A 27,625-nucleotide genomic window follows, 5' to 3' on the forward strand; every position below is an offset into this window, starting at 1 on the left:
TTTCCCCATTTGTTCAAAACAGGAAATCATGAAAATCTTTACTCATTTATTCACCCCATGACTCAATTAGCATAGTTTAGTACCTGCCAAGTGTACGCATGACCACGTATCAGACCTCTGAAGGCTAAGCGTGTCTGCATCCTGGCCCTAACGCTCTGTGAGCACAAGCAATGAGTCACTTAGCTCTGTGCAGTGATGCACTCTGCATCTAGGGCTGCCGGCTTCCCCCTGTCCTTTCCTGGGGACTTCACTGATGTTTGTAGTGAAGCATCAAATGCCCCCAGAAGTGTTCTCTGCTTTCTAAGTAAATGCTCCCAAAAAGCCCTACCTCTTGACCCCACCCTGTGCTCCTAATGCTCTTGTGCAGAGCCACTCTGCGCTCCCCACCTCCTGCTCTCTTGGGCTGCTGTGCTTTGGCACGTGCTGCATGCTCTCCCATGCTTTCTCACTTACTATGCCCTGTCCACCTGGACCTGACTGCCAAAACTGTATCCTGGCACCTAGTACCGTTCCTGTGTTCTGGTTTGCTAATGCTGCTAGAATGCAAAATACCAGAAATAGATTAGCTTTTATAAAGGGGGGTTTATCTGGTTACACACTTACAGTCTTAAAGCCATAAAGTTTCCAAGGTAAGGCATCAGCAATAGGGTACCTTCACTGAAGGATGGCCATTGGTGCCAGGAAAACCTCTGTTAGCTGGGAAGGCATGTGGCTGGTGTCCGCTTGCCCCCAGGCTGCGTTTCAAAATGGTATTCTCCAAAATGTTGCTCTTGGGGCGTTCTGTCCTTTCTTAGCTGCAGCTCCTCTTCAAAATTTCATTCTCAGTTGCTCTCCAAAATGTCACTCATAGCTACTCTGCGTCTGGGCCAGTGTGACTCTTTTTAAAATACTCCAGTGATCCAATAAAGACCCACCCTGAATAGGTGGGGCAACACCTCCATAGAAATAATCCAATGAAAGTTCTCACTCACAGTTGATTGAGTCACATCTCCATGGAAACACTCAATCAAAGGATCCCAACCTAATCAACACTAACACGTCTGCTCCCATAAGATTACATCAAAGACCACAGCGTTTTGGGGGACATAATACATCCAAACTAGCACATCTGTCCTGATACCTAAGATATCCAGTAAACATCTGCTATGTGACTGGGAGAAGACCATGTGAGGTAGGAAAAAACAGTTACTTCCATTTTCTGAGGAGGTGGCTTTGGCTTCCAAATGACTACTCTGAGATGCAAAATCAGCTAGCGACGTGGTGGTTTGAAGGTGTTACGTACCATAGTAAAGGCCATGTTCTTTTAATCCATTTCTGTGGGTGCAGAACTGTTCTAGGTGGGACCTTTTGACTAGGTTATTTCAGATAAGGTGTGCCCCGGGTGGGTCTTAATCCCCTTACTGGAGTCCTTTATAAGAGGATAAAGGACACACAGAGAAAAAAGCCCAGAAAGCCTAGAGAAGCTGAGATGAAGTAGAGAGATGAAATTAAGAGATGCTCACAGAGAAAAATCCCTGAAGAAGCCAAGAGAGGACCCACAGGAAAGAGAGAGGAAGCCACTAAAGCCTGAAGCTGAAAGCAATGAAACCCAGGCGAGAAGGCCCAGCAGAGGCCAGCCCTGTGCCTTCCCATGTGACAGAGGTGTCCTGGATGCCAGCAGCCTATCTTCAGAGTCCAGGTATCGTTCTGTGGATGCCCTGAGTTGGACATTTTCACAGCCTAAGAACTGTAAACTGTAAGTTAATAAATCTCCACTGTAAATGACAACCCGTTTCTGGTAACTGCATTCTGGCAGCTTTATCATACCAAAACATGATGGGACGAAGATAAAGGTGGAGCCCTTCCTGCTCCATGGGGGACCAACCGGCACCTGGTCTGAGAAGTCAGAGGACTCACCGCAGGCAGAACAGCTGTAGGGCCGCTCGCCTGTGTGCCGGATCCTGTGCTTGACCAACTTCCTCTGCATGTTGAAGGACTTCCCACATTCGTCGCAGGTGAAGACTTTGTCAGCCGTGTGTGTTTTTTTGTGCTCCTTCAAATTACTGAAGTTACTAAACCCTAGATAGACCAAAACAGGCGTTAAGCTGAAGGACTGAGAACACTTCAATCAGTAATCAATATAAAAAAAGTGCCTCTGCTCTACCTCGACCACAGACGTCACACAAGTGTGGTTTCTCCCCCGAGTGGATGATGATGTGACGCTGGACATCGCCAGAGGCTGCGAACCTGCCGTGAGAGTGAGAATTCAAGTGAGAACCTTTCCACATGCCTGGGAGTCTATAACCGCAAGGTCCTGAGAGAGGGAGGGACTGCACACTTCAGAATATAATCAGAATGTGAAATGTGTGTTTAAAACATCTTTACTTTTTTTGTCCTCTTTTTTATTAAGAGAAGTAAAAAACAATGCAAGCATTGTTTTTTAAAAATTTTTCCACCTGATTCCACTAACCTTTCTTCTTTAATTTTACATAGCCCAGACCACATTCTATTCTATGTGGGTTAACACCATTACCTTAGGAGCTATAAAGAGAAAAAAAGAGTGAACCACGTAGCTCATCAGTTGGGAGGAGAGCGAGGCCCTTCACACTTGCGGTCCCACTGGGATGGCCAGGGCCCACTGGACAGCACCCAAGCCTGGTGGTCCAGCCCCCAGAGGGCAACCCCTCAAGCGTCCTGAGTAAATTCTGAACATGGTCATGGTAGGCCCAACCCATAAGGTGAAGTGCAAGTGTGAGTTCCAGAGCTTCAGGAATGAGAATGAAGGCTGTTTTGAGAGACTCCTCCCCTTCCCTACCCAGGATATCCCTCGAGAATGGGCTCTTGAGCCTACACTCTACTGGAGTCACACGGAGGGTGAACCAAATGAAGAAAGGAAGCTAGCATTCACCCAGGAGAAACCATTATCCAAGTGATCTGTTACGTCTTTTAACAAATGTTATCACTTAATCCTCTCCTCAGCACTGTAAGGTAGGCATTTTCATCCTCACTTTTCAGATGGGAAAACTGAATTCAAGGATCGTCAATTGACTTAGGTCGACCCAGGCCCTCATGTGGAATCTTTGCTTTTTCCATCTCACTACACTTGATAACAGAATAATACATGTTAGGTTTGGGGGAAGATGCTACAGATAGGTATGATTTTAAAAATGCATCCCTACTTTTAAATGGCGCTTACATTTAAAACACTGTACAAAATAAGACATTAAAGAGGTAAAAGGGAAGCGACGGTATCTGAAGAAGCAGAAGGTGTATGCTATCACGCCCCCAAAACAAGCAGCATACACAGAACCTGGGCACTGGACTGCTTTCAGGGTCAGCAGCTGAGTCGGCAAGAGAAACAGGCTAGTCATACAGCTTTCACTGCTTTGTTTTCTACCATCTGCAGAAACAACCATTTTCCTGGAAGTGACTCAAGAGTTGCTTCTTCATCTAGTGAATATACAGCTATGTGGCTGGTACAGTCTTGGCTGATGCCTATCGTCCTAACACAACCACTGGATAACAGAGTATATGGACCCTCAATAAACAACCCATGTGAGGGGAAGGGGGGGTCGAGGTCACAGGCTTGTGTGCACCCACGAGGGGATGCGTCACTATTTATTCTACACTATGTACAGGAATCAAAATGTACTTCATTCTTTCTCAAGTATAAGATTCTCTGTCATCAATTCTTATTTCCCAAGTGGACTCAGCCACCAAGGCTGAGCCTCAACTTTCCTGCTGCTGAACTCTCACAGCCCTTGACGAGTCCATGGCTAGTGGCAGTCCCGACCCCCTTCTTTCTGGAAGTTCAGTCATTCAGGCCACACGTCTCTTCTCTACCAGACAAGAACCTCCTCAGGGGCATTCATCTATTTTAATAGACGTTTTTAGAATGAAGGAAAATTCTAGTGTATAATAAGTTTGTTTCATATAAAATTCCATTTCCTTTCTAATACTCCCGTATTAGATTTTCTTTTTTTTTAAGGGAAATTCCTTTTTCGTTCTATATTCTCATGCGTGTCATGTGAAAGGCCAGAGGATTTGCGTTTACCTGTGAGTGGTAGAGTAAGCCCATAAATGGCAGAGGACTCTGACTTTCAAAGAAGCTCTGACAGGAAGTTATTTCTTATGTATATAAGAATAAGCCCAGTACTGACCTCTTTCCACAGATTTCACAGATGAATGGCTTTTCACCAGAGTGCCGACGTAAGTGAGTCTGCAAGTTGCCTGCCTGCAAAAAAGGAAAAGAAAAAACACACCAACAGTAAGTTTGTTTTGGGAAAGGTTTTATAAACTCAAAAGGAAAACTGATAGATCTCTTCAGGTCCTAGTGCAACTTGCAGATGAAGCCTAGATTACTGCACAACCTAAGAGGAGCCATATGCCAGGAGCTCAAGGACCTGCCAAATTCCAACACTGCCCAGACATGTGCTGAACAAGGGATGGTTTAAACTCTATACTCTTGAGCAAAAGCACCCCATGTGAGCTCCCGTGCTTGTATCCCTTCTAAGGCACGTTTCTTTCTTTGCATGTACTTTTGTGGTACTTCCCTCTTAAATGGGCCCTGGAGCAGTGTAGAGGATGCCTGGGTGGTTGTAAAGCCTGTATTTTAAGCAGATCCTGGTACATTTTATTTCCTATTATTTTTAAGTTGGACCATCTACACACAAGCATCATTTAAAAACAAATAAATGGTACTTGTACACAGTTCTTTCAATTTTCACTTTTTTTTTCCCTAAACAACATACTTATGTTCATAAAGAAGGTAAGACATTTCCAAAAAGTATCTCCTCTGGCTGACAGGTTTATCATTCTACCATCGGGCACAAACGCAAATTAGGAGTAAAACAGTAGTCATTCAGTTCGAGTCTTTTATGTTCCTATTTTTTTTAATCTAGCAGGGTTTTTTAAAGAATAACCTATTGAAATGGAGATCAGAAATACAACTTCATGTACTAATCAATAGAAAGTCAATATTAAATCGCTTAAACTACAACGAAATTAAAACAGTAAAGGCTACTTGCTACTTGCTAATACACCAAATTAGGATTTGTAAAAGAAATCTTCCACTGCTGTAATTTAACAGTCAGTCTCAACTTGTCATTTCCCCCATTTAATTTGTTATAATGCTCACTTGCAGAAAAACCCCGACATGAACTAATGCCACCCAAGGGTAAGAGTATGCAGACTTCCATGCACAGAGACAGGCCCAAATGGAGATGGGTCTGGAGTCCACCTGTGCGTGGAAATTTACAAGCACTAAAAAATGTCGCTCTGACATAGCTCTGATAATGAACTACTTGTGGACTTTATATTCTATAACACGGAAGATTTGTTATTTCTATTAGACACTGAAAAATACTGAGCTGTATCACAGCTAAGACTGATAAATATGGCTTAGAAAATACTCAGATTTATTTGAGATAACAAAGGGAAAGAATTTGGCAAAATTTTGGTAAATACCCAGCTTTTAACAGAGTGACTACTAATAACAATAAAACAACTAATATCAACAGAATATATATTTGTTGAAACATCCCTTTGTGCTATGCATCCTCTGGCATCTACATGCATCACTGAATTACCCTTCATGGGTGGTACTGACTCTATTTTCTGGATTAGAAGCTGAGATTGAGATAGAAAAAGTTACATGGCAATTAATTGTTTGGGCCAGAATTTAATATTGGGTTTGTAGGCATCTAAATTCTTCTCGTACATAAGAGGAAAACCTGAGGACATTAAAGATTCTGTGACTAACCGACTATGTTTTGAGTACTCATTATGAAAGAGAGTCACTTTGCCACTACGGAAACAGCTCACTTGAGAGTTTCCGCTGTTAAGATAATGCACCACTACTGCTTTAGAACAATCACTCCCAAATTTCAGAAAAGTTCATCAGTTATATAATAATTTGGTTAGCACCATCTGCTCAGTTAAATCATATCCCTCTTGTTTTAAGTTTTTTCTAAAGTTTGTATTATGAGCGAATGCATTGAATTAATATTTCACAATATTGCATAGCTCCTCTTCTACAAAAAACATGACAGTTGTTTTTAAAGCAAATATAATCAAATGGTCTCCCAATTAATATTACAATAGGAAACAGTAAAAAATTTTAAATGTCCAAAGGGATCCACATGAAAACTATGAGTGTTAATAAAAAATTTCAGCCAAGTGGCAGGATACAAAAACACACAAAAATCAATTTTGATTCTATATGCTAGCAATGAACAACCCAAAGAGAAAATCAAGAAAATTCCATTTATAATAGCATCTAAAAGCATAAAATATCTAAGAATAAATTTAATCAAGGATATGAGACTTGTATACTGAAAACTACAAAACGCTGCTGACAGAAATGAAAAAAGACCTAAATAAATGGCAAGACATCCCATGATCATGGGTTGGAAAACTTAAGATGTCAATACTAAATTAATACTAAATTAAGAAGGAGTTGTTAGCAATTTGAACAGAAAAATTCTGCTGTAAAAAAGACCTAACATTTGAGGTCTTGAATAAATTTTATAATAAACTCCTTTTGACATGTACTTGAATGTCAGAATTTAAATGCAAACAAACCCAACATACATTCCCTTTTTTAATAGCAGATGTTTCTTCTACATAAAAAATTAAGGAGTTCTAAGACGTTAACATTTTACGAAGTAGTGAAAGTAAAAAGAAAAATATCTAGGGATTAACAGAGGTGCCATCTAAACAATGATGATCATTCTATTGCTAAAAGGACAATATCAAATGTGTGGAAAACATCATCCTACAGCTGAACATTTTAAAACTTAGGAGAAGCTCATTGCCAAAACAAGTTACAAACTCAATGCTATCCCGATCAAAATCCTAGCAGTCTTTCTGCAGAAATGGAAAAGCCGATCCCCCAACTGATGTGGAACTGCATGGGGTCCTGAATAGCTGAAAACAATTTTGAAAACAAAGAACAAGGTTGGAAGACGCACACTGCCAACTTGAAACTGTACTGCAAAGCTATAGTAATCAAAAGAGTGTGCTACTGGCATAAAGACAGACATATACACCAATGGAATAGACTTGAAAGTCCAGAGATAAACCCACACTTCTATAGCCAATTGATTTTTGGCAAGGATTCTAAATATACACAATGCAGGAAGGAATAGTCTTTTCAACAAGCAGTGTTGGGCAAACTAGGTATCCACAGGCAAAAGAATGAAATTAGACCTCTACGTCACACCATATATAAAAATTAGTGCAAAATGGATCAAGGATCTAAATATAAGAACTAAAACTATAAAACTATTAGAAGATAACATAGGGGCAAATCTTGATGACCTGGAGTTGGTAATGGATTCTTAGATACAACACCAAAAGCACAAGCAACCAAAGAAATAATAGATAAATTCAAAACTTTTGTGTATCAAAGAAAATTATCAAGAAAGTGAAAAGACAACCTACGGAATGGGAGAAAATAGTTGTAAACCTTGTATCATATAAGGGCTTTATATTTAGAATACATGAAGAACTTTTACTACACAACAAAAACCAAAAAATACAATTAAAACATGGGCAAAGGACTTAAATAAACATTTTCCCTAAGAAGATATATAAATGCTCAATAAGCATCTGAAAAGATACTCAAAATCATTAGCCATTAGGGAAATACAAGTCAAAACCACAATGAGATATCACTTTGCACCAACAAGGATGCCTATTATTAAAAAAACAAAACAAAACAAAAACCAGAAAATAGCAAGCAATGGAGAGAATGCAGAGAAAATGGAACTCTAGTGCATTGTTGGTGGGAATGTAAAATGGTGCAGCCACTGTGGAAAGCAATATGGCAGTTCCTCAAAAAGTTAAATATAGAATTACCATATGACTTAGCAATTCCACTTCTCAGTATGTACCCAAAGAAAGTAAATACAGGGTCTCACACAGATACTTATACACCAATGTTTATAGCAGCATTATTCAAAATAGCTAAAAGGTAGAAATAACCCAAGTGTCCATCAACAGATGAATGGATAAACAAATGTGGTACATACACAAAATGAAATATTATTCGGTCATAGGAAAGAATAAAGTTCTCAAACATGCTGCAACATGGAAGAACCTTGAAAACATTATGCTCAGTGAAATGAGAAAGACACATAAGGACAAATATTGCATGATATGACTTATGGGAGATGTCTAGAAATATTAAATTCACAGAGACAGGGGAAATAGGTAGGGGGAGTGTATGTTTGGTGGATATGGAGGGTTTGTAAATAAATTTTTTTTGAAAAAAGAAAACTTATGGAGACCACCAATTACACACACAAAAAAAGTTTAAAATGTTCCTTTAATTATTTAATACTGAAAATGTATAGTGAAAATAATTATCTTTCCCCAGATAAAGGGGCATATCTGAGAAACAGTTTAAAAGTAGGTTCAATAAAAATAATGGAATGATTCAGACAAAAGAAATCCAAAAATACATTCAGATAATTTATACTAAATTAGATACCAAACAGGGGAGCAGATTTGAACTTTAGTTGGGTGCTTTTACTTTTGGTCAACTTTTGATATATTCTAGTAAAAATTATATCCTAAGTATATAGACTAGCATCTTAGAAATTTTCTATAGCTGAGTCCATGAGCACTCTAGCAAGAGGTAATAACAGCTACCATTTATTAAGAGTGTACTAGGCATGAAGCACTTTGCTAAGAAGTTGCAAATATCATTTGTAAATATCACATCACAGCATCCTTATAAAGTAGTATTCACATTTTACAGAGGAGTAAACAGAAGCTCTGCAAGCTAGTAACCAGCCTCAGGCCATGCAGCTGGGATCTAATACTGTAAGCTGGTATCTACGTGCCTACTCCAAAGTTTGCGCTTACCTATGTTAATAAATATTAGCTGTAAAAGAATTTCAATTCTAAGTAAATACTATTTTACTAAATTAAGATGGAGTTGTTAGCAATTTGAACAGAAAAATTCTGCTGTAAAAAAGACCTAACATTTGAGGTCTTGAATAAATTTTATAATAAACTCCTTTTGATACTTACTTGAACGTCAGAATTTAAGTGCAAACTAACCCAACATATATCCCCTTTTTTAATAGCAGCTGATGTTTCTTCTACATAAAAAAAAAATCAGTGAATCATAAAACTTTAGGGATGAAAGGGATCTCAGATCTTAAAAGTCATTTAATTCAGGAGTTCTAAGATGTTAAGATTTTACTAAGTAGTGAAAGTAAAAAGAAAAATATCTAGGGATTAACAGAGGTGCCATCTAAACAATGATGATGATCATATTGCTAAAAGAACAGTATCAAAAGTGTGGAAAACATCATCCTAGAGCTGAACATTTTAAAACTTAGCAGATGCTCATTAAGACGTCTTATTTCTGCATTTTCACCATGGATCGGATGAAACTTTGTCACCTGTGGCATCAGGCCACCGGGAACCACTGCTCTATGCCAGCCTCCTACAGTCCCTTCGGTAACACACCTTGGACACAAGGAGGCAAGCAATTCACCACTAGACAGTCCGGCTGAGAAAACAGGGAGCCCTCAAAGCCTGTTGTTCTGTAACATCTGCTCAACACTTCTATTTCTTCCTCCTTGGAGACACAAAACAAGTCTCTTCTTCTCATCAGACTGCTAAACACATCAAGTTTTCTTTCTCTATTTCTCGTGTGACAGGGATTCCAGGCCTGTCACTATCTTGGTTTTTCTCCTCTGGGTACACTCTAAATTGCCCAGGTTCTACTTCACACAGGGGGCCCATCGCTCCGTGTAGACTCATTAGTGCTCTAAGGTAAGGGAAGACTCTTACCTCCTGAGGTCTGGTGAGACAGTGCCCAGAATTATTCTAATAGATAGATAGTCCGTTGCTACAATCCAAGATTATATTAGCTTTTTTAGCCAATGTATGATAGGTTTGCTGACTCATTATTAAGGTTGTGGTTAGCTTTCTTTTGGTGAAGACTAACCCTACTAAATAATAAATTCTGCATAAACAAGATGAAAGATTAATTCCTTTTGGCAAATCTGCTTTCTAACTTTCAAATCCTCCAGAGAGCCAACGCATAAGAACTCACTTCTACCCAAAACAAACACTCTAGCAAGCCACACAGGAGCACTCCAATCCACCACAACCACACACACTTACTGCAATTCATTACGAAAAATTATTTTTTGGCTTACGGGGAAGGATGAGCTAGCAGGCGTTATTTCCTAAGTATCCCTACATAAACAACACAACTGCTCCCCTGCCTGGATGGCCAGGTTTCAGGTTCATCAAATGTCTGCCTGTCTTCAGGGCTCCCCTAAACAATCTGTTAAGCCATTTCGTGCCTTTGCCCCACCCCAACACTCACACCTCTCCAGAAGAAACAGATAATCCGTTCTCTGCCCATCTCCCCGTCCACATTTCTGCCCCAGCACTTCCAATGTTTCATTGCACGTTACTGGTTTATGTGTCTATTTCTTCCCCTGAACAATAAGCTCCTAGAGGGCAGACACCAGGCCTTATTCTTCTTGTACCCCAGCACTCAAAAGAGCTTCTCCGACACAGCAGCTTTGCAACAAACACTTGAATGAAGTTTTTAAGAAGTCCTTGTTCACAAAAATTTCATGTCACTATGAAAATGACAACAACATACATGTGAAAACTATAACCATACATTCAGAAAAAATCTTTCAAAAAAATACGCAGTCACCACTAGAGAAGAAAAGAGGATTTCTGTAGTGTCTGTCAGCCATTGCGACCCTTGGGAGGGTTCCAGAGGGCAGGCACAGCAGGACAAGCTTTAAAGCAGTGTTTCTCAACCTTGGCTGCACATCAACATGGCTGTATTTTAAAAAGTACCGATACTCCAGACCCTGCACAAATCTGACAGAATCCGAGTTTCTGAGGGTGGGGACCAGGCATCAGTGCCAGAGGGAAGGCTGAAGACTACAGAGTGTCTGGTTTCACTTTATCTGGTTAGCAGTGGAGAGGTACAGAAGGGTTCTGAGAAAATTAAATGTATCCCTTTTTAACTCAATTCTCCTAATAGTCCCACATAGTATTATCCCTATTTTAAGATTTAGAAAAAACAAGGCCAGGAGAAACAGTGACTGCCAACTAGTGGTCTTTAATCCAGGTGTTACACTCATTCTACACCACAGCTGCTGCAATTAAAGCTGTGCCTCAGGAAGACTGTGCCCCAAAACAGGGAGAACCAGAACGACGGTGGAGAGGGTGTGATGGCAACCAGCCAGGGAATGATGTTTCCTGAATTCCTGCTTTGAGCCAGGCACTGTTCTAAGTACTGATCGTTATGAACTCATTTAATCCCCCCACTCCCTGTGAGGTAAGGGAACTTATTATCGTTGTTTTACAGACAAGGAAAGAGGTGACGTAGCTGGTCCAAGGTCAGAGAGTAGTAAGCTCTCTGCAGAGGCACGAGTCAAATCCGGACCATCTGGCCTACAGCCAAGCTCTGAACCCCCAGGCTGGGCTGATCTGAAGCAGCCAGGTCTCCCCTAGATTGGTGGCAAGAGGAGAGATCACACCATTCAGTTCATCAAATATTTACTGCACACTTACTAGGTGCTAGGCATTTTTCTGGATGTTGGGAATATAATGACAAATAAGTCACGGTCCCTGGCCCATAGAAGCTTATTGTCAGGGCTGACAACTCAAAGGAAGCATGTTAGGATTCAGGGCATCCTTGCTTTAGGGAATCAGAGTGGGAGTGGAGTGGGAGTGAAAGCAATTCAGACTGCAGGTTTGGGTGTGTGGGGAAATGGCACTGACATCATCAATGGATGAAGGTGACACTGGAAGAGCTGGCTCTGGGGGAACATGATCAAAAGATGGCGCTGCACTCGCTGGCTCTATGCTCTGCAAGGCCTGCCTTCCCAACTCGCACCAGACTCACGGTTCCCTACTTCCGGGTCAAGACCCTACCCGAAAGCCAGTCCCCCAGTTCAACAACATCTGCACATGCTCTCACTATAGAATTTATCACAGCGTGGGTAAAAATAAAAATGCCCATGACTGTCTCTTCTGCAGAACCGTGTACTCCCTGAGAGCACGTTCTGTCTTACTGACCTCTGGAATCCCAGCGCCAGGCCCATGGGAGATGAGCAGAGTTGGCTTCTATTTTAGAAAGAAAAGCCATTCTGTTACTCTAAATCTTCTATTATAACATTAAATTTCTAGGTTTCTTTATGTTTAGCACCTGGAACAGTACATGGCCCATAGTAGGGTACAATAAATGTTCAATGAATGAGAGAATTAATACATTGTCCAAATTATTTTAATAGAGGTCAGCTAAAAGGTAGTAATAAAAGCAGAGAATGAAAATTGTTTGGTCTTTTTTCCTGACATTCTAAAATCTATAGTGCCAATGAGGATAAGAAGACTGTTTCTCTTGGCCGCAGCCCAGCATAATTTGCAGCCTCCGGGTGTATGCTCAACAAGTTTTACTGGGAAACTTGGAACTATATTTTTCGAAGAGAAGAAATATACTAGGATTGGACTCACCCTTAATGAAAAAAAAAAAAAAAAAAAGGTACTGTGAGAGTTCACATACTTATATTAAAAAAAAAAAGCTACTTTTCCCTCGGTGAACTAGAAAGCTGTTTCATTGAAAATTATTTTCTCCTGATTTAATTTGAAGACCTCAAAGTTACACATATCATCAGAGGTTTCTCCCACAAGCCCAAAAAGATGTTTTATTTGTAACACAAATAAACACTGGGTTTCAGGTTTCCAATTATTAACAGTAAATAAGAGAATTCCCACCTGAGAGAAATGTTTCCCACAAATGTTACATTCAAAAGGTTTCTCACCTAAAACAAAACAAAACAAAAAAAAACAACTTGTAAAATCATTAGTAATATCTACACAGCTTTTGTTTAAAAGGTTTAAACTATCTCCTGTGGTCCTACATTTCAAAACAGAGCATTACATCCTTTACCATGAATATGAAAATGAAGAGCCTCCACTTCCTTTTATCTCTCTCTCACACCCTTAGATGCTACGCAGATTTGCTAGAAGTGAAATCTATATTTACTTCTCTCTAAAAAGTTAAATTCTCCAAATATAGCCTATGTTAAAATAAAATTTATTTGCACTGAACCCAGACCTGGGTTTTGGAAGCAGATTTTTCCTTCAGTTGAAAATCAAATACTAGTTTTCTTGCTGAACAGCATGAACCCTGTTCACTTTTTCCTTCAGCCTGATGCCTTCATTTTACCAGTCATTTCTAACAGAAATAGAGTAACACACTCACATCATCCCAGCTGTGAACATGGGCGAGCCACAAACAGGGTGGGGCCTCCTGAAGCTCTCCACTGCCTTTCAGCCTTATTTAAAATGTTAACAAGGAAAGCCGGATTTCATTATGAGAGATATGATCCTCTGCTGACTTCTTAGTCACCTCTGATCTTATTAATTTGAAATGATTACATTTTGGTGTAGAAGAGTGTAGAGAATAGTACGCTATTATACTCTAATCTACATAACCCTACTCAATAGACTCTGCAACACCTTCCTTTTTCCCCATTCCCCTCAAAATCAGTGATTTCATCAGGGCCCTCTTTAAAAAGTAAAAACAATGTATTCCCTTCCCAGTGCATTGCTGGGGCTTGCTACTTTGAAGAGATGAGTTTGCTTAGCTTTCTGGTCTCACACTGAATATTTTTATTTTGATCTTTTCCTGAAAAAATGTTTAATGGGTTTTGATCCTGAACAATTATAATCATTTTATTTCTGTACTCTGGGACTCCATTTATGTCTGCAATTATTGGGATAACAAATAATGATAAACTGAAGTCTCCATTATGAGATAGAAGAGTTTAAAAAGTGGTCACCAGTTACTCGATTCACAGGTGACCAGGGGTTACAGCAGATCTCAAACTTTGTGTTCTCAGGACTCCTTTACACTCTTAAAACTTGAGGACCCTAAAGAGCTTTTGTTTATGTGAGTTATATCTGTGGCTATATATACCATATTAGAAATGAAAACTGAGCGATTCTTAAACACATGAACAGGCAAGCACACCTGTCAGCCACCAGGGTGATGGTCTCCGCATCAGGCGGCCTCTGGAGAACTTGTGAGAGGAGCAGAGGGAAGGGCAACAACATCTTATGCTATTTAGAAAACTGTTTTGGTCTCACAGACCCATAAAAGGGTCATGGGACCTCCAGGGTTCCCTAAACCAGACTTGGAGAACTGCTATTCTTTTTTGTAAACGGTTATGTCTTAATAAGCCTCTGGGCCTTATGTAAAACTACAGTCATTTAAAGATGTTCTCTTAGAATAAACAATTTAGTTTTTATTTCCTCCAAAATGAAACAGACACGTTTCTCAGACAACCAAAAAATTCCAGTGACTGTTAGGCTCTAGAAAATGTAAGCAAAAAGAATGACCTAAATTAATTTTTTCAGGGAAAAACTGACTCAGTGATACTGCCTTTATATGGAGTAACTTGGAACTACCTGCAATAAAAATACAGTAATTTATATTCAAATAATGCATTCAATGTTATAAAGGGATTTCGTAAGAAGTCTCACAATAACACAGTGAGGTAGTAAACATCTAGGCAAATTGGGAGCTCAGGTGATGACAGAATGTCACATCAATAAATGCACTTACACATTAAAAGTGCATTAGGTGCAATAAAAGTGATTATTTTGGAGGTATCCTGTAGCATATTATTTTTCATGCCTATAAGATAATTGTTAATATGCAATGTGTTATTATAGTCATTGTGTTTAATTATAGGAAGGAAAGTAATGGATATGTATTATACAACACCCTAAAAATTTGGGGGGAAGGAGATACGAATTAAATAATATAACTTTGAAAATTTAATGTTCAAAATGTAAGAATTTTCATTTGAAAATGTTAAATGGTTAGAGCTGACCTTTAATAAAAAGTTTATCTCCTCCCTCCCAAATCACAATGTTTAAGATCAGGTATTTAAATTATTTCTATGAGAACTTATAGAATTACTCAAACTAAATCATTTTAGTCTGAATTAACCTATATTACATTTCACAAAAACAAGCTTAAGTTAGTTCTAAAGAGACAACTTTACATACAGCTTATATGTTTTAGAACTAATTTGAAATTTTGAGTGTAACAACAGAGGCTTAACTTAAAACCATAATTGAAATAAAAATTAAAAGAATACTCTTTACTAAACTGGCTCTATAAAACCATTAAAGATTATTCTTTAAAGTGCATCATCAAATACAGAAAATAAAAAGTAGTTGAACACCCCTTGACTTTCTTTTTTTGAAGACATCAATGACTTCAACAAGCAATAGCAAAACTTCTTACAAAAACAGGAGCAGGCAGTGGCATCTGAAAATCTGCATTATTTCCCTTCCTCTGCCTGTGGATACTGAATCAGTGTACCTGTATGAGACCGTTTGTGAAGCTCCAAATTGCTTGGGTGTTTAAAAGGCTTTCCACACAGGTCACACGCGTACTGTCTCTGGGACTGAAGCGTCTGTGACTGCTCTTCCAAGGTGGCAGTGTCTTCGGATCTCTCTGCTTCGCTATTGCAATTAAAATTCTCTGGATTGACAAGTTCTTCACCTTCTTTTTCTTCGGTGCTTTGGCTGCTAGTTTTCTCTATAGAGTTTTCACTAATAGACTCTATCCTCTTTGTTAAACCATCATCTGACTTGGGTTCAGATGTTTGCTCTGCAAATTTCTGTGACTTTAGGAAATTTAGTTTCTTAAGGTGAATGGCCTTTTTGAGCCTCATCTGTTTGGTAGGTTGTTGGCATTTGCTGTCTGATTCGGGGTCTGGGGCAGATTCACTCAAAGGCTGGGCCAGGAAATTGGAAGGCAAATGTTCAGAAGATTCCAGGATGCATTCAGAATGACTGACAGCACAAGGTTGGTTTTCTACTGCATTAAGGTCTGTAGATGTACTGAAAGTAAAAGGTTGCTCAATTACTTTCTCATGATTGGGACAAGCAGCTTGTTTATAGTACTGCTTACTGTAAAAGTTTCTGAGTTTGTAATAGTAATTTGGCTGTTTAAAAGGCAGTTCTGTGCAGCTGTTATCTAAAGTATCAGGGGCTTGTTTTGGTATTTCACCTGAGGGATGATGAAGATTAACTGATGGTGAAGCATGAGAATGAGATTCATCCAAAACTTTATTATGCTGTACATCTGTTGAACACTGTTGCAGTAAGGGAGGAGGGTAATTTTCATTTATAACACAATTAGCATCAGGAGTCAAAGCAGTTTGCAGGGAGAATGAACTATTACAAGGCATGCCAGGTGGCTGTTCTACAGTTGTGGATTTTAAAAATGTGTGACACAGATTCAGAACATTTTGAACTTGTAAACAATGTGCTATATCCAGCATAACTTGTATATTGTCCTGGGTAAGCTCTAGATGAGAGGTGTACATGAAGTCCAGTATCTGCCCGATACCGCTTACATTTTTAATATCCAAGTGAAAAACATCATTCTTCTGGCCTGAAGAATTCTGAAAGAGGCTCCTGATAAAAGAAAGGATATCTGTTTATAGTGTTAAAAGTTCAAACATTCTAAGAACCTCTTATAAATATTCAGGTTAATATTCAAAATTACTACACTTCTTCCCAAGCCCTGATCAACAGGAGCCCCGAAAATACTAAACACCTAAGTGCCTATCTGAGATTCTATAAGTTTCCTTCACCAAATGTACTTTTCAGAAACTTAAATCCCCCAGTGTTCCTATGCCAGATAAGTCCTAAAACCCAGAGGTAACAGCCTCTCCAAAAACAACAACCAGATGCATCACCCTTCCCCATAATGTGGACACCCCTTTTCAATATGAACAAGTTCGGGTGGTTGCTGCTCAGATATACTTGAAGATTGAGAAAGTGATCAAACGAGAGGGAGGGGTAGCAACAGACAAGATAGGATTTAACAAAGGATTATGAACACTGAATCATTATATATATTTTTTCTTTTTTTTTTTAGTTTCTAGCTACTAGAATAGCTAGAAGGAAACAACTGACATGGTGGAACTATAACATATAATATGCTTCAAAATTTCCTTTATAGCTACTTGTTAAATCGTACTTTGAGAGGTATCACATTTCTGTATACATGTTATACTTCACAATAAAGAAATAACTGAAATTGTGGAACTATAACCCATAAAATTCTTTGAAATTTGCTAACTACTTGTCAAATAGTACTTTGAAAGTTGTTACTTTCCTGTATATATATTTCACAATAAAAAAATGAAAAAAAAAATTACCACACTTCTATAAATGCCAAGATTTTAAATTTCATTGTCTTAATACTTTAAAAAAATCTTGACAAGCCATCCAATTAAGCAATTCAGATGAATTAAATTAGTGTGTTGGGTATCCAACCTTCCCAAAGATCTCAAAGTAAGATTTTTAATATGCTAAATACATTTGCAAATTAAAAAAAAAAAATACACACAGTAGTATGGATGCACACCACAGATAAAGATGCAAAGGTAAGTGCCAAAATGCACCCAGCACATACAAGCTTACTCTATCTTAATACTTCTTCAAAATGGAACTCTCCTTATGCATTGTTAATTGTGTGCTGATAGGATACCGAAAACTATATCTAGGATACAAACGTTTCAATTTCAGGTCTAGTATGACAAATTATATATTTCAGGTCATAAAACACATTCAGACATTTCAAATTCACAGGCAAATGAACTGGTATTGTGTATAAAACAACAAGCTGAATTAGGAAAATTATCTCACAAGACTGTTGGAAACATTTTAGCAAATAGTGTCATCTATTTCCCCTAAATAACCTTCAGTTCAGTTCTTATTTAAGAAAAGTATAAATTAGAAGCAGGATGGGGAAAACGCAAAACAACCAGTTGCATTAGAACATCAAAACTAACTGCCACAGGAAGACAGAAGATACTGGCAGCAGAAAAGCCCAAGAGTCTGGGATAGGTATGAAAAGTGCTTCCTATCTTAGGATGTAATTATCGGATATATGATGATGGAAATTTAATTGAGGATTCAGGATTATCAACAAAGATATTAAATCATGTTCCATATATTATTTACTAGAACAGTAAAATGGTAGGCATTTTGGAAACAAAAAGTACTAAAAAAAAAAAAAAAAAGCAGCAGCTTTGGTGCTTAAAGAGGGATGCCTCAGTTAACCAGAAAACTAATTTATGTAGACTTTTTACCTCTAATAATGCTTAATGATATTCAGTGTTAATAAATAAACCTTTCATATAAGCAAAAATTATTGCTTTACAGTGATAAGTTGACTTTAAACCTAAGGTTTTCTTAGAATAGTTTGTTTTCTTAGAGAAAACTAAAATGTTTTAATAAAAAAATGTAAAACGACAACATATAGATGTTTTCCACTATCTGATGTCTTGTCACATAATCACTCCTAGCAGGTATTCAATTCCTCAATCTTTTTATCTTGGAAGGATAAGAAACAGATATACAGAAGAATGATATGAACTAGAATTATTAAAATTAAAGACAAAGTACCAAAATACTTTCAATCATCCCAAATATATCTTAGTCGCTTTTTCTTTCAGGTTACTTTAAAAACAAAAGTAAAAAACAATGTGTTATAAAGTTAAGGATAGTAAGAGCAAGGAGTGAACAAAATTTAATAAAATTATTTCCATTCTAGGGGAGCTTTCTGTCCCCATAATTGGAAGAATGAAGCCTCAGATACATACCTAAAATACTGACTGAAGGCTGCTAGGACATTCTTATGTGCTTTAAAACAGACTCCTTTCACCACCAACATGCAGTCACAAAGCAGGCCTTGGATCCGCTGCTCATGCAGTTGCTGAAGGAGATGGCAGCTGTGAGTGGCAACCGGGTCCATGCTCAGCCTTTCAGGAGACCTTCAATAAAGAACACAGATAGGACTGTGATTCTTTTTTTTTCTTCTAATTTTTATTTTGAAATAAATTCAAACTTACAGTAACAGTTGCAAAAATAATACAAACCCCATAAACAGAACTCCAGCATACCCCAAACACCCTCCACCAATACCCTGATCTACCAACTTTAATATTTTGTCACTTTACCATTTCTTTCTTTCCCTCCCTATCATCCATCATCTATTGCTCTGTCTTCTGAACATATGAAAGCACGTTGCACACATCCATGAACAAATAATACAATTCACATATGCATTTCCTGTGAACAAGAATATTCATTTATGTAATCACATTAAGTGTAGTCAAGAAGTTCAAGAAATTTAACATTGATATAAAGCTTACATTCTGTATTTCATTTTTTTCTTATGTCTCAATTGTCCTTTTGAGCCTTTTCTCCTCTATTCTTAGATCTCATCCAGGATCATCTATGGCATTTAATTGTCATTATCCATTTAGACTGTCTTTTTTTTCAATCGTGGAAACATACATACAGCATAAATCTTCCCATTCCAACCCCTCCCAAGCATTCCATTTAGTGGGGTTAATCACATTCACTGTTGCAATGCCATCACCTTCCCACCATCCATTACTAGAAATTTCCCTTTACCCCAAACAGAAACCCTACACATTTCTTTTAACTCCCCATTGCCCCTTCCCCCACTTCTTGTAACCCATACTCTACTTTTCATCTCTATGATCACATTCTCTGCTGCTTTCTTTGTGTTTACCGTGGGGCTTAAATTTAATATCTTAAGTCTATAACAATCTTGTTTTCTTTGATACCAACTTAACTTCAACAGGACACATAACTATGTTCCTATACTCCTCCATTCCCCCAGCTTTATGTAGTTCTTATCAAAAATTACATATTTTTCATTGAGTCCCAAACCACTGATTCATCATTACACTTGATGTATTTTAGATCCTGTAGGAAGTAAACAGTGGAGTTACAAATAAAAAATATAGTAGTGTTGGTATTTATATTTACGTGATCTTTAACGGAAATCTTTACTTCTTCATGTGGTTTCAGTCAATTGTTTAGTGTCCCTTCCTTTCAGCCTGCACAATTCCCTTTAGCATTTCTTATAGGACTGATCTACTAGTGATGAAATCCCTCAGCTTTTGATTATCTGGGAATGTTTTCATCTCCCCCTCATTTTTAACCTCCAGGTGTTTGTGAATTTTCTAAGTCTCTGATGATTACTAACTACTATTTGTGTTCCATTGTAGTCAGAGAATGTGCTTTGAATAATTTCAATTTTTTAAAATTTATTGAGGCTTGTTTTATGTCCCAGCCTATGGTCTATTCTGGAAAAAGTTCCGTGATCACTAGAGAAGAATGTGTATCCTGGTGATTTGGGATGTAATGTTCTACATATGTCTGTTAAATTTCTCTCTCTCTCTCTCTCCTTTCTTTGTTTCTCTGTGGGTAGGGCTCCCTTTAGTATCTAAAGTAGGGCAGGTCTTTTATTAGCAAAATCTCTCAGCATTTGTTTGTGAAAAATTTAAGCTCTCCCTCAAATCTGAAGGAGAGTTTTGCTGGATAAAGTATTCTTAGTTGGAAATTTTTCTCTCAGAATTTTAAATATGTCATGCCACTGCCTTCTCACCTCCATGGTGGCTGCTGAGTAGTCACTACTTACTCTTATATTGTTTCCTTTGTATGTGGTGAATTGCTTTTCTCTTGCTGTTTTCAGAACTTGCTCCTTCTCTTCAGTATTTGACAGTCTGATCAGAATATGTCTTGGAGTGGGTTTATTTGGATTTATTCTATTAGGAGTTCGCTGCGCATTTATGCTTTGTGTATTTATATTGTGTAGAAGGTTGGGGAAGTTTTCCCCAACAATTTCTTTGCACATTCTTTCTAGACCTTTACCCTTCTCTTCCCCTTCTGGGACACCAGTGAGTCTTACATTTGGATGTTTTATTTTATCTATCATATCCCTGAGATCCATTTTGATTTTTTTGATTTTTTTCCCCATTGTTTCTTTTGTTCTTTCATTTTCCGTTCTGTGGTTCTCAAGGTCACTGAGTTGTTGTTCAGCTTCCTCTAGTCTTGTACTATGAGTATCCAAAATCTTTTTAATTTGGTCAACAGTTTCTTTTATTTCCATAAGTTCATCTATTTTTTTTATTTACTCTTGCAATTTCTTCTTTATGCTCTTCTAGGGTCTTCTTCATGTCCTTTATATCCTGTGCCATGCTCTCGTTGTTTGTCTTTAGTTCTTTGATTAATTGCTCCAAGTACTGTGTTTCCTCTGATCTTCTGATTTGGGTGTTTGGGTTATCCATATCATCTGTTTTTTTTTTCATATGCTTTAAAATTTTCTGTTGCTTTTGGGCTCCTGGCATTTGCTTTACTTGATAGGGTTCTTTTAGGATATGAAGGATTATTCAGACACCAATTTCTAAGTTGTCAGATCTACAGCTTGGTGTGGTTGTTCTAGTTTGCTAATGCTGCTGGAATGCAAAACACCAGAGATGGATTGGCTTTTATAAAAGGGGGTTTATTTGGTTACACAGTTACAGTCTTAAGGCCATAAAGTGTCCAATGTAACACATCAGCAATTGGGTACCTTCACTGGAGGATGCCCAACGGTGTCCGGAAAACCTCTGTTAGCTGGGAAGGCATGTGGCTGGCGTCTGTTCGAAAGTCCGGTTTCAAAATGGCTTTCTCCCAGGACATTCCTCTCTAGGCTGCAGTTCCTCAAAAATGTCACTCTTAGTTGCACTTGGGATATTTGTCCTCTCTCAGCTTCTCCAGAGCAAGAGTCTGCTTTCAACAGCTGCCTTTAGACTGTCTCTCATCTGCAGCTCCGGTGCTTTCTTCAAAGTGTTCCTCTTGGCTGTAGCTCCTCTTCTAACATCACTCACAGCTGCACTGAGTTCTCTCTGCCCGTCAGCTCATTTATATGGCTCCACTGATCAGGGCCCACCCCGAATGGGCGGGGCAACACCTCCATGGAAATTATCCAATCAGAGTCATCACCCACAGCTGGGTGGGGCGCATCTCCACAGAAACAAAGAATTACAATCTAATCAACACTGATAACATCTGCCCACACAAGATTACATCAAAGATAATGGCGTTTGGGGGACACAATATATTCAAACTGGCACAGTGGTGTATACTTTCTCTAACTAACCAGCAGATGGCGTCTGCGAGTCACCTATTCCCCTCAAGTCAGTTCTCCTCAACTTCGTCTTTGTGGTGTGTGGGAGTCTGGTTCTTGTGGGGTCCAATTGGTGCACCAAGTTTGGGTGTGTTGTTGGTGCTGTCCACCCTGAATGTGGGGCATGTTTCTGAGTGGTTAGGAAGGCAGGGCAGCTTTCCTCCCAGGTGTTCCTGGAGATTAAAGGCTGTTGCCAAGAGTCTAAACCTTCATTTCCGTCTCGCCACAGATCGTCTCTGCCACTTACTCACAAGTCCTTGGTATTGGCGTAGGAGCCCTGGGATTTCTGGGTGGGTTCCTCTTTCCAGCTGTGCCCTTCTAGGGCCTTTGCTGAGGGAAGGCTGTGCTATGTCACAAGTGTGCGCCGTCCCTCAAGGGAAGCCCTGGGCTGCTGGTCCGTGCAGGGGTGTTCCAAGCCTGCTGTAAAGATGGCTGAATGGGCATGTTAATTTCCCCCTTTTCGCACAGCTCCACCTTCCCAGCTCTGGGACAATTAGCTGTGGGTGTGCGAAAGACTACTGTCCACGCCTGATACTGTGGCGTGTGCGCAGTGTTTCCGGCAACACTTTCTGTTACACTGGGTCCCTGGTGTGGCTCTGGGCTGTGGCTCCGGTGCCAGGCAGGAGTGTTCCCAGCTTGCTGGGAAGATGGCTGCAAGGGGTGTGTTTTTCTTCCCCCTTTTGGCTCACCTCTGCCCTCCTTGCTCTGAGACAACTAGCAGTGGGTGTGCGAAAGGCTATCTTCCATGCCAGATATTGAGGAGTTTGCACAGCCCTTTCCTGCCGTGCTTCACTGTGTGGTTCTCGCTGCCGTATCTCCAGCTGCTTTTGGGTTTTTTTTAAAAAAGAACTAGTCCGCCTCCAAACGCCAACCCACAGTTTCCCCACGTGCACGGTCCCTGTGGATTTAGCAGACCTTGTCCAGCTGGTGCATCGCTGGAACTGGTGTTCTGGGTCACTTTCTGGCCTCTATCTAGTATTTTTCACGGAGGTGTTTTTTTGCCCTGTCTCTCCTAGCCGCCATCTTAGGTTCTCTGGACCGTAAATCTTAATGGCACGAGTGGAAACGAAATGGCAGCAAAACCCACTGATTGATCTGTGGTCCAGATAATGATTTCCCATCACAGCAACAGTAAAAAAAAAAAAAAAAAAGAAAAAAAAAATCACAAAACTTTGTTTCTTAGCATCTAGACCAGTGCTGTCCAACAGAACATTCTGTGATGATGGAACTGCTCTCTATCTGCAATGCTCAAAATATCAAAATAGTCGCCACTAGCTGCATGTGGCCACTGAGCACTGGAGAGGTGTCTGGTGGACCCTGAGGTACTGAACTCTTAATTTAATGCATATTTAAACAGCCAGCTACTGAACAGGGCAGAGCTAGAAAATGATCATGATAACACTATATGTACTTCTCTCGTGTCTACTTGGAAATACTTCAATAAAAGAAATACATACAGAAACATGAATAAGGTAAGAACACACAAAAAAGCCAGCTGGTTTGGATCAAATCCATATTTTCTGAGCACTTACACATTGTGCCAGTTTGAATGTATTGTGTCCCCCAAATGCCATTATCTTTGCTGTAGTCTTGTGGGGCAGACGTTTCGGTGTTGATTAGATTTGCTTGGAATGTGCCCCACCCAGCTGTGCGTGATGACTCTGATGAGATATTCCCATGGAGGCATGGCCCCACCCATTCAGGGTGGGCCTTGATCAGTGGAGCCATATAAATGAGCTGACTCAAAGCGAAGGAACTCAGTGCAGCTGTGAGTGACGTTTTGAAGAGGAGCAAGCTTGCTAGAGAGGAATGTCCTGGGAGAGAGCCATTTTGAGACCAGAACTTTGGAGCAGATGCCAGCCACGTGCCTTCCCAGCTAACAGGAGTTTTCCGGACGCCATTGGCCATCCTACAGTGAAGGTAGCCGATTACTGATGTGTTACCTTGGATACTTTATGGCCTTAAGACTGTAACTGTGTAGCCAAATAAACCCCCTTTTTATAAAAGCCAATCCATCTCTGGTGTTTTGCATCCTGGCAGCATTAGCAAACTAGAACACACATAAAACACTGAATTAGAAGTTGAGGAAAGTTAGTGGAGATAGGGTACAAGTGAGACTAAATTAACACCACTCGATAACAAGAAAAGGGTGTCCCAAAGCAGCATGTCCATTCATTTGTTCCTTCCTACCTCTGATGAGGTGCCACTTGAGCAGGAGGAGGTAAGGCAATGAGTCGTGCAGGTATCTGGAACAGAAGGATGGGCGAACGAAGGCATGCAAGTGTGGCCAAAGCCGAGTGAGTGGTAGATGACATCCAAGAAGGGGCAGAGGGCCAGGCCACGTGGAGCCAGACTATGAGGAGACTGTGACTCCGAATGGGATGGAAGACCACTCTGTGGGTGTGGAAAGTTTCATCATTCAACAAATGTTTAATGACTGCCTACTGTGCGGTAGGTTCTAGGGCTCCAAGAACACAACACACAAGGGCCCCACCCTCATGAAGCTTAAGTTCTAGTGAGGAAAATGTGAAACAAATGTATATAACACACAACTAAACAAAACCATTCCAGTTAGACACTGGAACACACAGGTAAGGCATGGTCTCTGACACCCAGGAGCTCCATCTAGTAGGGGATGATTTATGGCAGAGGAACGGTGGGGAGAAATAAAGTCAGATTAGGACAAATTGTGGAGCTTAAAATGGCAGTTTGTTACCCTAAAAACCTAATTAGCCATTATCTGCTTTCATTGTTTTTATTCTCAGTGCCCAAGCATTACTGAAAAAGCATTACTGAAAAAACCCCCAAAGCTAAATTCTAAGCTTTTTAACATGGCCCATAGATTTCTCCCAATCTTAATCTCTTTACTTCCACTATGAAACCAGCCAAAATGAACTACCTATGGCTCCCCAAAAGAGCTATGTTCTCAGCCGGGGGTTAGAACGCTAGCTCTACCACTCATTAGCCATTCAACTTTGGGCAAAAGTCTCCCTCACCCTATCTCACAGGTTACTGAAGTAATTGTGATAACCCCTGTAAACATTTAGGATAGCATCTGGCATATATAAGTATTCTGTAAATCTTGGCTGAAAGAATCACCTGGGTGCTTGTTAAGACATAGATTCCTGCATGCCAGCGCAGTTTTGTTCAGCCGCACTATGGTGGGGCCTGGGTACCTGCATTATAATCGCACAGGTTATTCTGAAGCAGGTGGAATGCCAACCTCTGCCTTGCTCTCTCCCCCAAAAGTTTTTGATTCTGATGCTTCCATGATGGAATTATTGATATCTGACCCTTCCCCACCAGGGCTCAGCCGAGCTTGTCACCTACTTTCCTGACATTCTTATCATGCCCCCTCTTCTCCACTCTCCCCTCCCCAAGTCTGACTGTGGGGCCCCTCCTCTGCACTCTTGCAGCATCCCATAACATTCTTCCACAAGAGAACTTATCACAGTGCTCTGTTACTTGTGAGCTCTCTGAGGGTACCATCTCATTCGTCTTTGCTGGCACTGAGCAGGTAATAAAAGTACACAGAAGGAGAAGACTGACTCCATTACAGTTCATACTAGCTCATCTCTAGTGGCTAATGCTGGTTACTAACGGTTTTGATTTATGTCTTTCTGACTCTGTCTACATTCCCCACAACGGCTATTCTAAATTGTTTTCACTTTTTCATTCCCTGACCACCATGTGCCTCCCTCATTCATAGAAATGACCCTGACTATGACTTTACTAGGAAGGTTGAGCCCATATATATCTTGAAAATCTTTAATGTCTCTTCTCAATTTACAATTTCTCACTCACCCCTCCCTCATTCTCTTTAACTTCACAGGATGAGTGTGCCTTCTCCTCTCAAAGCAAATTTCCCCTCTCCCCTTGACCCTGTCCCTGCCAGCCTCCCTAGGACTTTGCTTCATCATCATCCCTTTTGTTCCTTCAGTATCTCCTCCACTGGCTCCTGTTTCCTATAAACACACCATGGGTGTGTTTCCCTGTGTTGAAAGCAAAACAAAAAAGGATAACAAAATCCTTCTCCTAGGTCCTGAGTATTTCTAGTAGGCCTCTCTTGTACTTTTCAAAAACAGCAATCTACACAACTCACTTCACTTTCTCACTACTCCCTTTTCACTTGTATCCTGGTTCCCATTCACACTAGCCTGAAACTCTCCCACAGTGGCCTTCCCTGGGTCCTCACCTTGCCCCTCAGCTTTCCCACATCAGGTGGTAGTGCAGCTGCCCACGCTAGGTCGCCTGGGTGTGGCCACAAAGCATTCTTCTAGTTCTCTCACTACCTCCTTGATGCATTCATCTCCTATGCTGTACCTCTTCCCCCTGCCAACATTAAGGCTCCTTAAGATTTAGCACCTTAGCCCTCTCATCTTTCCCTGCGCAATCACACCTATTCTTGGCCTTCATCTAGTCTATCTAAGTAGGCAACTTCTAAATTTGAAATTTTAACGTTGACCACCACTTCCAAATTTCTGACTCTCCACTAAACATCTCCAACTCTATGACCCCTCAGCTTAGAATCTCCAAAACTTAACTCTTGCCCCCATCATCTCATTCCTCAATTCTATACCTGGAGTAGACAATATTTCCCAAACAAGAATACAGACAGGGGAACATTTTGTTAGGTGGTGGGGTACTGGGCTGGACATTGACTCCTCAAAGGAAATGAACAGCCAAATGGTTACGTAACCAGTTACCTCCCCTTAACTCACTGGTTACCTGAAAAGAAAAGGCTTCTTAGTCTATTGTTATAGTTAGCTGTAATTTACTGACTGCTTATAACAGGCCAGGCACTGTGCTAAGCATATTAACCCTTTAACTCAACTAATTCTACAAGAATCTGATCATCACCATTATACCGATGAGGAAATTGAGAAATGGGGAGTTTAAGTAACTTGCTCAAGATCATAAAACCGTTAAGTGCCAGAGCCAGGATATGAATTCTGGTCCCTTAATTCTTGAGTCCATGCTAGGCTCCTTCACAAAGGAAAAGATTTTTAAAAAAACCTTTCTCCATAGTTGTAAATGTTAAAATATAGTAAACATTCTGGAACTATATTGACATTTTCTTGCTCTATAGAAATGATAAAGGAAAAAAATTCTTTGGATGTCTCTCAGGGTTATGATACAAGTTCTGTGTTCCAAAATTTACTTTTGCTATAATAATTATAACTATTCTATATTAATTTGTATAGTTCTCTAATTGTTTCATAATGTCAATCCTGTACCACCCCAGAAAGATTAGAAAGAGTTCTGGAAAAAAGAACTTTGTATCTTGTATATTTCCTGTAAATAACAACCATAAACAACAATGCACCCTGTACCTAATAACAATAATAATGACAAATATTTATAAAATCTTTCCTATGTGCCAGACACATTCTAAGCCTTTTACATTTATTTACTCATTGAATCCTTATGATAACTGTAAGATAGATGCTATTATTATTCTCATTTCACAGATGAAGACAATGAGGCATTTGGCAGATTAAAGATGGCCATAAATTCTTTGACATCCCTCCCACAAGGAGGTGGGGTCTAGCCTCCCCTTGAATCTTA

At 39.7% G+C, this 27,625-nt stretch overlaps 1 protein-coding gene across 3 annotated transcripts in view; it reads right to left on the reverse strand.

The window, feature by feature from the left end:
• The window catches only part of ZBTB49 (zinc finger and BTB domain containing 49), a 40,363-nt gene that overhangs the window by 10,781 nt on the left and 1,957 nt on the right, over nucleotides 1–27,625 (reverse strand). Inside the window, exons 2-8 of one of the 3 annotated variants that reach the window (XM_037829389.1) lie at nucleotides 24,248–24,451; nucleotides 18,675–18,845; nucleotides 15,374–16,476; nucleotides 12,751–12,797; nucleotides 4,140–4,213; nucleotides 2,144–2,226; nucleotides 1,897–2,058 (exon numbers count right to left, since the gene is read on the reverse strand). In XM_037829389.1, coding sequence (XP_037685317.1) covers nucleotides 1,897–2,058; nucleotides 2,144–2,226; nucleotides 4,140–4,213; nucleotides 12,751–12,797; nucleotides 15,374–16,476; nucleotides 18,675–18,845; nucleotides 24,248–24,372 — 1,765 coding nt within the window. In that variant the 5' untranslated portion in view covers nucleotides 24,373–24,451. Of the gene's footprint in view, nucleotides 1–1,896; nucleotides 2,059–2,143; nucleotides 2,227–4,139; nucleotides 4,214–12,750; nucleotides 12,798–15,373; nucleotides 16,477–18,674; nucleotides 18,846–24,247; nucleotides 25,325–27,625 lie in introns of those variants that run through there. The other 2 variants (XM_037829388.1, XM_037829390.1) reach the window with 2 other exon arrangements.

This window comes from Choloepus didactylus, chromosome 3 (assembly GCF_015220235.1).
Source record: "Choloepus didactylus isolate mChoDid1 chromosome 3, mChoDid1.pri, whole genome shotgun sequence".
Taxonomy (NCBI): domain Eukaryota; kingdom Metazoa; phylum Chordata; class Mammalia; order Pilosa; family Megalonychidae; genus Choloepus; species Choloepus didactylus.